Here is a 13293-nt window from a genome sequence, read left to right on the forward strand (position 1 = left end):
CAAGACTTAGGAAAAAATGGCATCCACCATTATTACAAGAAGTTAGCTGCGAAGAGAGTCTAGGAGGTTAAAAGATCAAGAACCACATAAATGCCCATGAAGATAGAATTGTGTGCTTTTTTTCCCCACACTTTTTCCTTTACCTTCTGTTGCACTTGAAATGAAACGGCTGGCACCATCTCGGGTTTTAGAGGCCTGTATATACTGGCATAAAGCTATATAACAAATAAAAACAACACTGCATTATAAATTTCATACTGTTGACTGTAATTACGTAGCTAACACACACCAGTAAAACACATATACGTACTCTATACAGAACTAACATGCATAATACATGGTCTACTCTCCTAACATGCTTTTATACATATGCAACCTTATACACATTTCTCATTTCAGATATATATTTCTTGAAGGAGATGATCAGTACCTAACAGAAGCTCATAGTTCCTGTATACACAACCAGAATACTGATGCAGCAATAGTAATTAGTTGCTTGTTAAATCAAAGTTTTACGTGTCAAACTATAAACTACTCCCAAAGAGCAGACGATGAAACTAACCCCAAGGATAAAGGCATTTCAAGGCCTTTAGAACTTTATGAATTCAAGCTGCATGGTCCAACTTTTCACCAACGCTACCCACACACGAGACTGGCTGATACAGTCTTGTTTATAAGCTCTGAAATTTCCTCTAGAGCAATGATTGTTCATTGTGATAGCACAGAACTTTTTGCAGTAAATCTTCTGAATGCATGTAGCTGCTTTAAAAAAAAAATGCGCACAACTGCGTATCTTAAAATAAGCTTAGCTATCTTACTAAAATGCAATTAGCTAAATGAGCATGCAGCTGTTGACAGCTGCACTAACAATCGGCCACAATTGCATGAACTCATATGCTTTAAATAAATCAAACTATTTCAGCAACACCTGCAAAAGAGAAAACACACTTCAACTCCTCACTTGTTTTCTTACATGCAGCAATTACATGGCAATACAAATTGATTTCAGAATTGATTGGGTTTGTTCTGTACTTTTACAGTAATATTTAAAGTTCAATTTCTAAGCCAACTTAGAATATTTCATACACTTACTTCCACAAAGTAGCCATACACAGAGATAGCTATAACATTGCCTATAGACAATAAAAAAACAACAAACACATTACACCACACAAAACTTTGTTTCCATGGAATGCTTAAGAAGGTCTTTGACAGCTGAGAAGTCATGTAACTCTAGATTTTGTTTAAACTGAGTCTTATTACCTCAAACAGGGAACCTATCCTGAATCAGGACCTAGGACAGGTCTCACAATACCCAAAATACTCTAGTTTGCTAATTCTCTGGGTTTTAGGACTGAAATTAAAGGAGGGATTGTTTTTCCTGTTTATGTGAAAAATCAACAGGTCAGCTGATTTTCATACAAAACCACTCAGCTACATTATTTGTTCAATAACATCATTGTTCAGAAGGAAAAATGCTTATTTAGCAAAATGTGAAACATAGAGAGAGGGGAATAGTTAGGAAAAAATGGAACACAACTTGACTATTTCCCAAAATACAACCATTTTGGAAAAGAGCAGAGTCAATGACAGAAAAAGTAACAGAACTTCCGCAAGAGCTAAAAACAATCTTAAAAGACGAAAATAAGCATTTAAAGACACTTCCAATCTCCCAGAAAGAGAGAGAAAAATGGACATAATGCCACATCTCCATTTACTGACACAAACATACACAAGTAAAGAGAGTCCTCTGTAAAAGAAGTTTTAAAAGTAAGTCAGGAGATTTAACACACCTACTATTTTCTATATTTATATCTGTGCGGATGATGTAATGTCAACTTTTAGATAATTGAGGAAAAACCTCAGACATTTACTGAACTGTTTTGTTCCTGTTTTTTTTTTCTTCCATATACATATAAAGAAGAAAATACCTGAAGGCCAAATTTTCTCCTGAACTTGGAAACCACAGACCACAATCACTGGGTTCGCCTATATGCAAGGTCATGCATATTTTGGAAATAAAAGTAAAATCTGTGGCTTGACCTTTTCATTAATATCATTAATATGGCAAAATACATGATGCTGCTTTTCCCTTCTGATAAAGAAAAAAAAAAATCCAACACTGAATGGATGCTTATATATTTTTAGAAGCCTTGCCTCACCTCCTCTGAAGAGATGTTCTGTCCAACACACACTTAAATTTTTTAGACCTAAAGCCTGTCTGTAATTTAATGAAAGTACTAAAACTGATTTCTGGAAACCCACCAAGTTCCGATCCAGACAGAAATGTAAGGCAACAATTACATGCCTTCCTGTAATTCATCAAACAATTTAGCTGTGGCACAGACACTGCTCTTGCCAGGGTGCCTCCACATTACACTTCTTTTCTAGAGCCACCCAACTCCAATACCGTATTTGTCATGTTGACTTCCATGTGAGCGTGATGCTCATTTCTTCTTTCACAGCAGCACAGTCTTCCATCTTTGGCTATCTCTTTTTGTAAAAGCCTTCATGCTTGTAATACAGCAAACCACTGGACCTTCGGACTGGGCAATGCTGACTTCCAGAGATACCAATAGGGCAAGGAATCTCAAGTGACAGCTCACAAAAAACATCTGGAAAGTTCAGCCCAGGAACAGAAACGTGATCTGTGCAACTCCAGGACACTGGACACCCTGTTTTCTTGCCATTACCACCAAAGAGAACCTGAGGACCAGGAAGTTCATCACCTAGGCTCCCCCTACACTTCTCTCACTAAGTAGCTAGTCGTTGTCACTAAATACCATAAACAGATACGGGGGAAAAAAATCCACAAATAGTATTTGCTTATACCCAGAGTCAAAAAGCAATTAACACTAAACTTCTAAATTTATGATCAGCTGGAAGCCTCAAACACAAACACCTCACTCCAGCAAAATACCAATTGCAGCACATCTCCAGCAGGTAAAAATAACTCACGGTTTCAAGATCAGTCTCTGTGTCAATTAGACATCTGCTTAATCAGTACTAATTGAAATGGTTTTAATAAAAACACTGAAGAAAGAGCAGGTTTAACAAATGCAGGAGATAAACCCACCAGCAAAAATGGACACAGTTTTATTCCAGAACTGAGAAAATGAAGAGGTAAACAGGAGATAAACTGACAAAAATATGATGTATCCCACAAGTTTCAGAGTGACTAAAAGTTCCCACACTTAACAACTACCAAAAGACTGCTACCGTCAGACCATGCTTTTCGTACAATTCCTCTCCTCTAGCAGAAGTGATGGCTAGAAAGTACTCTTATTGATCAGAGTTGCAGTAAAGAGGTCTTCAAATATGATCTATAACTAATTTATTTCTTTTGTGCAAGTTCCATGTAAAAGGGATTTTTTTTTTTTTTTAATGGAACAGTATTGCATGCTGAAGGCTAAGGAGGCCTTTCAAACACGTTTGATGATCCTTACACACATCACTCAGCTGTTTGTCACAACACAGGAAAAGCTCTACAAAAAAGAAGATACAAATCATTCCACAGAGTACAAACTTGCCACTAATTCGGATTTAAAGCAGAAACAGTAACCAAATAGCCAAAACTGCAAGATTATTTGTTAGGAACTGACATACAACATATAAAAATCCATAAACATACAAAATTCCAGGAAAAGGGGAAAAAAAAAAAAAAGGAATACTTCAGGAAGTTTCAGGCCAACACGCTTCTCAACATCAAACCTTCAAAACAGTAAGAATCCTGTTGTATTCTGTAATGTAAATAATATCAAGCATAGAGAAACATCATTTCACTAGGCACTGTACAAATCCACAAACACCAGTTTAGAATGAGACCTGGTGCTGCAACCAGCAGAGGAATGGCACTATCCGTGGCACCCCACTCAAAATAGGATCAGTGAAACAATTTGGATTAAAAATAAACAAATAGAGAATGAAGAAGGGGTTAAAGATTAATGTTTCAGTAATCTGGTTTAGCCCATATCCACACAAACAGCTTAATTAGCTCATAGTGATCTGCCAAAACAGGAGGGAAGCGAAGAGTAAACCACAGGCACAGAGGCTGTTAAACTGGTGCACTGAAGAAAACATGGGACTTTACTAGAGTTGAATAACCTACGTGGTAACTGAGTAACTCCCACAGCCGCTCCTCTTCCTGCGCCCAGCTTACCCACCTGCTGGCTCCTGCCATGCTGGGCAACAGTCTTCTCAACACCAGCAACCACCATCCGGCTTTGGTAATGCCCCTTCCTTCCTCCCCCTCCTTTCACACTTCATCAACCTCGTAAGACTCGACCACAGGGTGGAAAAGAAGTAAAGATGCTACAGCAATCAATCAGTGACTTGAAAAGATCTTATCCATCTGAACCGTGGCAAAACCAAGCTGTTCCCACTGTTACACTATGTAGGCAGTCGGCCTCATTACAGTCCTGTATCGCTCTCTCCTTATTTGTCACCATGTAATTTAAAAAGACACGCATAAAAGACTTAAGTTCTTAGAGTAAGCTTGCTTATCAAAAGGGAAGTCACCAGCTAGACATAACCACTGAAGCAGTCTCCACGGCTGAGGGATGTGCAGGACGTCAGATGCTGCTGCTGCCAAGGCTGCTGGCTTGGCCCAGCTCTCCTGTGCCAGGCAGCGCTCACCTCTCAGCAGTCTCGGCCTGCAGTGAGGTACACCCGGTGCAGACCGGATTAAATCTCATGTAAGAGTCAGGTAATTCTCCAACCCCTCCTCCTCACATCTCTTCAGTAAACTGAACTTGATGGACTATATTGCACACAAAGGAAACTACAAACCTGCTCAAGATGACCGAACAGTTCAAACACATTACGTTTAGTTGGAATAGGTAGTTAAAAACAGCCCCTTTCCACAGCTGCGTTGAAGCTCACATCACTCCTCTAACAGCCATCTAATATAACTTGTGGTGTATGGTACCATAAGGCCTGACAGACTTCCAGTTCTAATATTATTTACACCACCTTAAATGACGCTGGCCTACGTGTCTGTAATTTGGACTCCCTAGTTACAAGCACATTAGAACAGCTAACGCATACACTCCAAGCATCCTACATTTGAATTAACAACTACACCTTATTTTATTGAACGATATCTGAGTCACCTAACACTGAACATCAGCCGTATCACAATGTAGATTTGTAGTGTACACTGGTAACCTCTCTGGCTGTCATTTTTATGCTCTTCCCTGCACTTACCTGTATTACTTCTCTTGCTGCTCAACTTGTGAGCAGAAGACAGCTGTGTTTGTGTCTCAGTCTGACAAGAATTAGGACTTAAAAACTCAGAATTACTACATCAAGCTTCCAATCTGTGCAGGACAGCATTGCTTTGGAAGTACCTGCATGAAACTATCCATATCAATGGATACCACTTTTCCATAAGATAATACAGAGGAAAAAAAAGTTACAGAAACTAGAATGAAGTAAAGCATTCTTCAATTCAGTAACCTGCAAAATGCTATCTACCAAGCTTTCCTCAGCTTTGAGGGGGAATAAAAAGAGGGAGTTCTGAAAGTCTAATTTTAGTTCTTTCCTGATTCATCCAGAGAAAAATCTGATTCACTGCCTTCCGCATTCCTCCTCAGAAAAAAAAAGTCTTCCCAACACAGTAATTAAAAAAAGTGGTTAGGTTGTACAACTTGCAGTTTCAATTACTTATGACCTCCCCCCCAATATATAAACAATTACAAGTTTCAACTGAAAAGTGGATTTACTGTAAGTGAAAAAGACGAAGTTTTGAAATCCAGCAAAACAAAAGAGGAAGACGAGACCTTTTTAAAGGGCTGGAAATTCAGACTTAAAACCCTACCACCACAGGCACACAACTCTCACTCCATTTCCTTCCCTTCTTTGCCTATGCCTTTTGCAAAGTTCTGTTTACAACCTGAACCACAGGGGAGTGCAATTTATGGTTGGTATCACTATTATTAGCTGCATGTAACCATGCTAAGTAGTAACATATTCCCTGTCAAAACTTTCACATGCAGTCATGAAATAAGCTAGACCTGTACTGAAACCTCTTAACACATACACTGTAAATTCAAGCTATGCCTGTCAATCATATGTGTCCTCTCAGGTAGCTTATAGCAACAGAAGCAACACATATCCAGATGGACTGCTTGCAAATTTCTAATACAAATTCTCAAGAAAACTCTTACATGACTATAACATTCTGATTTTCCGAGTAGTTTGTTTCTTTGTAAGTATGCTTCTAACCTTAGATTTTTTTTTTTTTCCTCCTCGATACACTGATAAATCATTCTTCTTTGTAACCCACACCCTGCCATGAAAAGTTTCCATTCATGTAATAAAGTTCTACCTAGTACAGAACAGTACTGAGTGGCTTAAATTGTCCTTAATTAGAAAGGGCAAACTTGATCAAAAAAAATACCAGGGAGACTTTACAAATAATTTTTTTTAAAACTGAATCACAGCTTTTTGTATATGCTGTCAATTCACTATTTGGTTTTTGTTTTTAGAAAATGACTGCAGTGCTGCAACTCTAAAAATTATGCAAGACTAGGAACTTGTACAGGAACTTCTCCCTGCATACTAGCTCGAAAAATGTCTTTGAGCAGCTATTTCAGAGGTAAAGAGTCTAGCTCAATTTTCCCTCTATGACAATAAAGAGCATATCAGAAGCAGCTAACCAAGTTACCAGAAAAAGTGCCCAACAAATTAACTAAATGATCACGCAACACTGATCTTTAAAGAATTGTTAATAATGCCACCTTCATTTGTTCATCAAGTTCACTGACCTGCTCAAAATAATTAAAAAACAAAGACATCCAGAAAGATCTACTGATTCTCATTAAGTGGTTTGCTGCTTTCACCCCACCAAGCAGCTTCTGTCTTTAAATTCTTGTGATACAGACTGTTATTAACTTAATTCAGTCAGTTTTGGTGTACATTTATTGTATACATGACATCTTCAAATAAAAATATTAGATAGCATGCAATCAAAACATTAACTTTATATTTTCCACATAAGGACACTCCTACAGGACTCTTAGCATACAGAGGCTGTATATGCAATTCCTGCTGCCACTAAAATGAACATTTTAATGAAGTAAATATAAAACAGCTCCAACATGAAACAGTCATATTGCTATAATTACACAAATGAATAAGAACAATGACAGTCTGTACCAACAAGAGAAACTATGAGCCATATGCTTAGGGCAGCTTTCCTGTACTATGCAGCATGCTGGAGAAACTGAACTTAGGATTCAGAAGACCCTATAGAACCCTATAACCATACCATTCACCTCCACACCTTCCACACCATAGTTCAAAGAATCTTGCAATGGTGGGAATCACCCCAAGTTGTGCAGGGTGGGTGTTTTCCCAAGTGTGGACTGCAAGTCAGAAGTCAGTTAACAAGGGGATTTGAACAACGACTAAATTATAAACACTACAAAGAGAACAGCCTAATAACATCCTGCTTTCAATTAAAAAAAAATATGTTAAAGCATAATGCTTAGGCGAAAATTGATATCCTGCGACATTTTGAAAACAATCTTTATCATTCTTGGGTTTTGGGTGAAAACAGAGTAACTGCAATAACATATCTGTCAGAGGCTCTAACACATAGGAAAAGAAGTCCGAATTGTTTCCAAAGATAAAGGATTAGCAGCAGCCCACAACACTTTTAGATTTAAGTTACTCTAACACCAGCAGCTACTGTCATAAACAGCAGTGGGAGTCCCAGTTCAGCCAATCATTCTCAGTACGCACAATAAAGCTATAGATATTAAGGTAAATAATTATGTTTACCAAATATAAAATTACTCCAGCGCTAAAATTCATCATCCAAGTCTAAATAAAAATAGTTGGCTGGCAAAACAGAGAGTGTGCATACTTGTGGAATCCACCCTGTAGAAAGGATGAAAGTATGGAGCAAACGAGAGCAATCTGGGGGGAAGAGGTGGTATGCACACCAAGAGATTTGAGGACTTCTTGATTAGTCAAACTGACAGATAACCAATAGTTGACCTGGTTACATTGTAAAAGCAAATACAGGTGCTTAAGATGCATGCAGGCATGGGAAGTCAGTCAAGCCAAAAAAACAGTGTCTCTTAAAATCAAAGGCAAAAGAGTTCTGTTAAAATAAGACTTGCCACATTTCCACTTGACAATGGAAACGGTCGAATATTCTACTTCCAAGTCTTAAGAGCAAAACTGGGATAATGAAACAAGTAATTAAACTATATGGCCTGTACCATATAGATATGAAATGAGATGGCAATATGTTGATTCATTCTAGTCCTTAAAAAACAGACAAGAAAAAAAAAAGCCAAAAACTCAGACCTAGCCTTCTGAAGAGCAATACCATTCTGATTTTTCATAATCCTGTGTTCTAATAGTAAAGAACATCCTTTCAATATACACCAAGAGAGCTATTAATATACTAATAATTAGTCAAAGTTTATTTTAAAAACAAAACAAACCAGTAAGTTTCTCTGGTTCCTTCTTTATCAAATATTAAACCACATATAACTGCAAAAAAAAACCCTACAATGTAGGAAATAAAACATCTAAAGTTTGGCAGACTAAGGTAAGAAATACATTAAACGAATTCTTGGAATAAAAACCATGATTCAAGAAAAGCTGCAGCTGCCAAATCTGTAAGCAAACAGCCACTCCATCAATGGACAAATGCCTTCAGATTATGACTCGTTTCCTTCCTTTCAGTTACTCCTTAAGCAGAACTGCACGTATTTCTCATTAGAGAAGACTCCCTTCTCCAGCAAACCTCTTCCTCTGATATACATAAAAAAGAATTCTTCCCTTTTATCCTGAAACACATAAACCCTCTGTCCTGCGCTTCTATGCCCCCTTCCCCCTGTTGGCAAGACCACCTGGCATAGCGCAAGCTGAAGTGGTGGTTAGACCAGTTAATTTGTTACTGGAACTGTGACTTTAACAGTTTTTAAAGAGGATCAGACTATCCACGAGAAAATCTTCAGGATCACTTTCATTTTACTGCAGCACTGCTGTTTAAGCAACTGGAATCAAGGGTTTCAATCACTGCCTCTAGCAGCTGTCATTCCACTGGATTTGTAACAGATTTTCACATCTGAGACTTTCGCTAAAAACTTCTTCACATATGTTACTGTTCCACCTTCCCTAACAAAAGGGCTCAAAGGCAAAGGAAGTCCACTGTCCGCCTTTCTAAAACAAAGACGCAAATACGCGTCATGGACACACTGTCCTCTACTTGGGTATCCTAAGTGCAACTGAAATGTATGTTGGGTAGAGCACCATCCTTCGTCTGTAAAAGTTGAAGGACTTTCTTTAGAGGAAGTAGAGAGAAGAGGAAGAAAATAACCACAGTGATGAAAGGCTCCAACTTTTTTTTTTTGGCCTGTTTGTCATCTAGGGAACCCTTGCTTGCAACAATCCCTTATGCCAATGCCATGAGAACACATTCCTTTCAGCATACAACATAAATCTGAACATTCAATGGACAATACAATTTTTCCTACTGCAGTCACTAAAAAGGTGAGAAGGACAGAGACAAGTTAACACTAATCTATTGACTGTAAAAGATCCTGTTGTTTTCCTGATTTCTTTTGCTTTCCAGAATTCAAGAATTGTAACATGAAAAACCTCATTGTGAACTTAAATAAAAAACAAGAGTTCATTTCACTAACTGGATATTTAGTGTAAACTCCTCTGGATACAAACAATCTCTTGATCATCCATTGCTTCAATAGCATAAATTCTTCCAAGCCCTCTACAGCAAATGAAAAATTAGGAATTAATAGATATCCATTCATCATTTAAGTTTCAGCATTCATCTAGCTGATAACAAAACATATTGCCACACACACTCTGGAATAGTTTCAAATGCTGCAACAATGAATTTAAAGCACCACAGAACAACAGCTGAGGACATCTGCATTCTGTGATTGTAAGGTCAGGAAACCAAAAGCTTTTGTTTTTGTTTTGCTGGTACTGTTTCAAGGAAGGCGGGAAGAGGCGGGACAGGGAAGTGGCAGAAGAAAATACCAAGAATCTATGGCAGATTCTTAAAAACAAATAAGAAAACCCCCCAAAAAGTCCTCAGCTTACATCTTTAAGAGCATCCTAAACCTTTTTGCAGATGGACACTGATTTTAATCAAGACTGCCTGGCAGAAATTTTCAAGGAAATGTTCTTAAAACCAGAATTGGTTTACTAAACTACTTTTCTGCTTTAGCCACAGCAAAAAAGATTTACAGAAAGCTATTTAGGTCTGTTTCCAACTAAACGACAGAAGCAGCACTCAAAATTACAATGACAGGCATGTTCTCAGCCACGGGGGTTGGGGTGGAGCAGGGAGAGGCCATTTCCATTAGACAATAGAGCTGAAATACGTTCAACAGAAGACACTAAGAAAGGAAAAGGGTGGCTTATCTTCAGGATAGAACACAATTCTTTTAAGTGTACTAGAAATAAGAGAAGTGGAGACAAGCATATCCTAAATATATTTAATACAGAAATCAGCTGTTCTCCTCATGCCCATCTAAGATCAGCAGACCCAGTGAGACTGCTTCAGGAAAGCCTGAGCAAACAGAAGCACAGACCATCTCAGGCAACCCTCCTGAACCACTGCGGATCCCCGTTTACAGCAACACGTCCCATCCAGTCAAATGTCCCTACTTTTTGCACTCCCATTACCCTCCAACTCCAGCTCTGAGGACGGATGGAAATACATCTGTGTAAAAGCACAAGGACCAAACGTTAACAAAGCATCTGCCCAGTCCTTCAACCAAGTATTTCTATTCTTCTGGGATACCACTGAGGTTTTGCATTGAAGAGAAAAGCCACATTTTAAAATACACATGAAGCCTTTCAAATAGGTTCCAATGACATAGAGGCCAGCAAAATACACAAAGTTCAGCTATACAACCATCTCAGTATACAAGCCCCATGCAGTATGTTTCACTGTCATCTAACCTTTGAAAGTAGTGTTTTGCAGTAACCTGCCTTAATAAGGACTGCCTGTCCCCCAAAAAAAATGCCCTCTAAGAAAGCCAACAAGTTGCTTGATGTTTTTTTTTTCTATTTTTAAAATAGAAGTGATTTCTAATACCAGAAAATTAATCAGATGTGCTGACAGTTTGGTCAACAGATATGACAAAGTTTTAAGTTTATCTTAGCTCTGACTATATCCTTCCTTATCATCTCACCAACCACTTCTCTCGAGCTTTCTTCCTTTCACATGTAACATACCAAGCCTACCTTTCTTCTTCATAAGGCACGATTCATGTTTGAGGGGGAAAAAAAAAAGTTTTCAATATAAAAATCTGATTAGAACAGGAAGAACATAGCCCAGTAGTTCTAGTCAGTCCTGAAAAAACAAGTCACAGGTGCAAGTCAACCATTTATAATGGCGTATCACCTCTTTTTTCAAAGTCATAAACAAAGATGATGGCTCATGGTTTCACAGAACCAAGACTATGAGTTAAATACCCTCCCTGGCTGAACTTGAGGAAAACAAAACATTATGTTATATAGTTTTAACTGTGGAATACTTTATATGAAGGAAAAAAAAAAAAAAAAAAAGACACACAAAAAAACCCAAATACCACACACACACACACCACACAGGTACTTCCCAGAGCACATTTTGTCACCCACGCATAACAGGCTCAGGACTATTTGTGGAATGAATTACCAAAAGAACACTCAATTCATGTCATGCAGTGGATACATCCAGATTCCTTCATTTTCCAAGCCGAGGTTAGGCCCTGTTTATAAGGCCTCATCTGTGAAATGGCAGCCATTCTCAAGGCTACTAACACATGCAAGGGCAGACCTCTGTGTAGGGAAGGTTAGTTCATGGATCCTGAGCACAGTTCAAGGGAAAACATGAACACTGGGACATCTATCCAATACTCAGTGCCTGCAATGACCTTCCAGCATTAAAGCAACCTCAGAGAGCATAAGTAACTTGCACCCTCTGGATCACAAACCCCTTAGAGGCCAGGTCACTGTTCTGCAGATCATTTGCATGGATTTCAGTCTAAAGAATTCTTTTAATATGGCCCCCACTGGAGCTGTGCTTCAGTGTGCCTATGCCAATTCAATCAATGGCTGCACATTACCAACCTCTTTCATCACACCAAGGCCTGGTGCTCCCTGCAACCTGCTACACTGAACCACATCCAATGGGACAGCAAGTCTTCATGAAAGGGAAAGAGTCAGGAGCACACAAACGCAGTAAGGACAGTTAGATTGGCCTGAGCTGCCATAAAATCTCTGCCAGATTCATTCTCAGAAATGACCGAGATACTGACAGAAATTTTACCAGCCTTCAGCAAAACTTTTGAATGAGTTATTTCACATTTCAGGCTCCCAGACCTCACATATAAAAGAGCCAGAAAGGGATGGGACAGTCTTATGCTGGTTAGACCTGGCACTTACCGAGTTAACTTAAGAGACTTATCTCTTCCCCAATGCAATTCTGATGACAGCTCACCAGGACAGTGTTGGGCTTCAGGAGCAAAAATCACAAAACAAGAGTTGGTAAGGGAGCTTGCTGAAAGTAGCAAGTTAAGGAGAAATAAGTAATACATGCAAATAGTAGAAGAGCTCATAAAAATTTATGCTTGTAGAGGATGGAAGCAATGCACAGATCAGTACACTGCAGCAACCTCGAGATCTCTGACCACGTATGTCTGCAACACAGAGTGCAATTGTAGACACCAGCAGCAACCACAATTGCTAAAAAACTTTTCAAAATTTACCTCAAGTCATGCTGAAAGAGTATGTGTTTCTGTAAAACCAACCTTTTTTCCCCTCAAACACTGAAATATTGCTATATCTGAAAATGTAAAGGCTGCTTATGACTGCTGTGTTATCTGCCTGCATAACACTTATCCACAGAAATGCAATACAGTTTCTTTCTCAAGATGCTTCAGTACGTAAAAGACTCAATACAGAAGTACACACTGTGGCTGATCATATAACCAGTAAAAACAAACAAACAAAACTAAATAATAAAGCAATACTCTGTACTTCTACAGGAAAGTTTGAAACTAAAGGTCTCTTGCCCATCAAACCATAAGCATAGTGGCATTTTCCTGGAAAGACTAAGAAACAAGCCTTGAGCAGAAGAACTCCGTGTAAATTCTTCATAAGTCATCAGTTTGTGCTGGAATGCTTGACAATTTCTCTGTGCAGTAATATTTTAAGTCTTGCAGGGTTAACATTTGAGTTAGCTGCAAGCTTGACTGCAAAACCACAAATCTGAAAGGGTTGTCAAGAAATTCAGAGAGAATAATTACTGTACAA

The 13293-nt window shown here is 38.5% G+C and overlaps 1 protein-coding gene across 4 annotated transcripts in view; it reads right to left on the minus strand.

Moving 5' to 3' along the window:
* DENND5A (DENN domain containing 5A) overlaps positions 1 to 13293 on the minus strand; it is a 67276-nt gene that overhangs the window by 47023 nt on the left and 6960 nt on the right. For 2 of the 4 annotated variants that reach the window (XM_086471970.1, XM_086471969.1), the window contains exon 2: positions 144 to 215. The exons of the other annotated variants lie outside the window; for them this stretch is intronic. In XM_086471970.1, coding sequence (XP_086328096.1) covers positions 144 to 215 — 72 coding nt within the window. The remainder of the gene's footprint in view (positions 1 to 143; positions 216 to 13293) is intronic. 4 annotated transcript variants of the gene reach the window in all.

Source organism: Leptosomus discolor, chromosome 12 (assembly GCF_034619465.1).
Source record: "Leptosomus discolor isolate bLepDis1 chromosome 12, bLepDis1.hap2, whole genome shotgun sequence".
NCBI classification, from domain to species: Eukaryota; Metazoa; Chordata; class Aves; order Leptosomiformes; family Leptosomidae; genus Leptosomus; species Leptosomus discolor.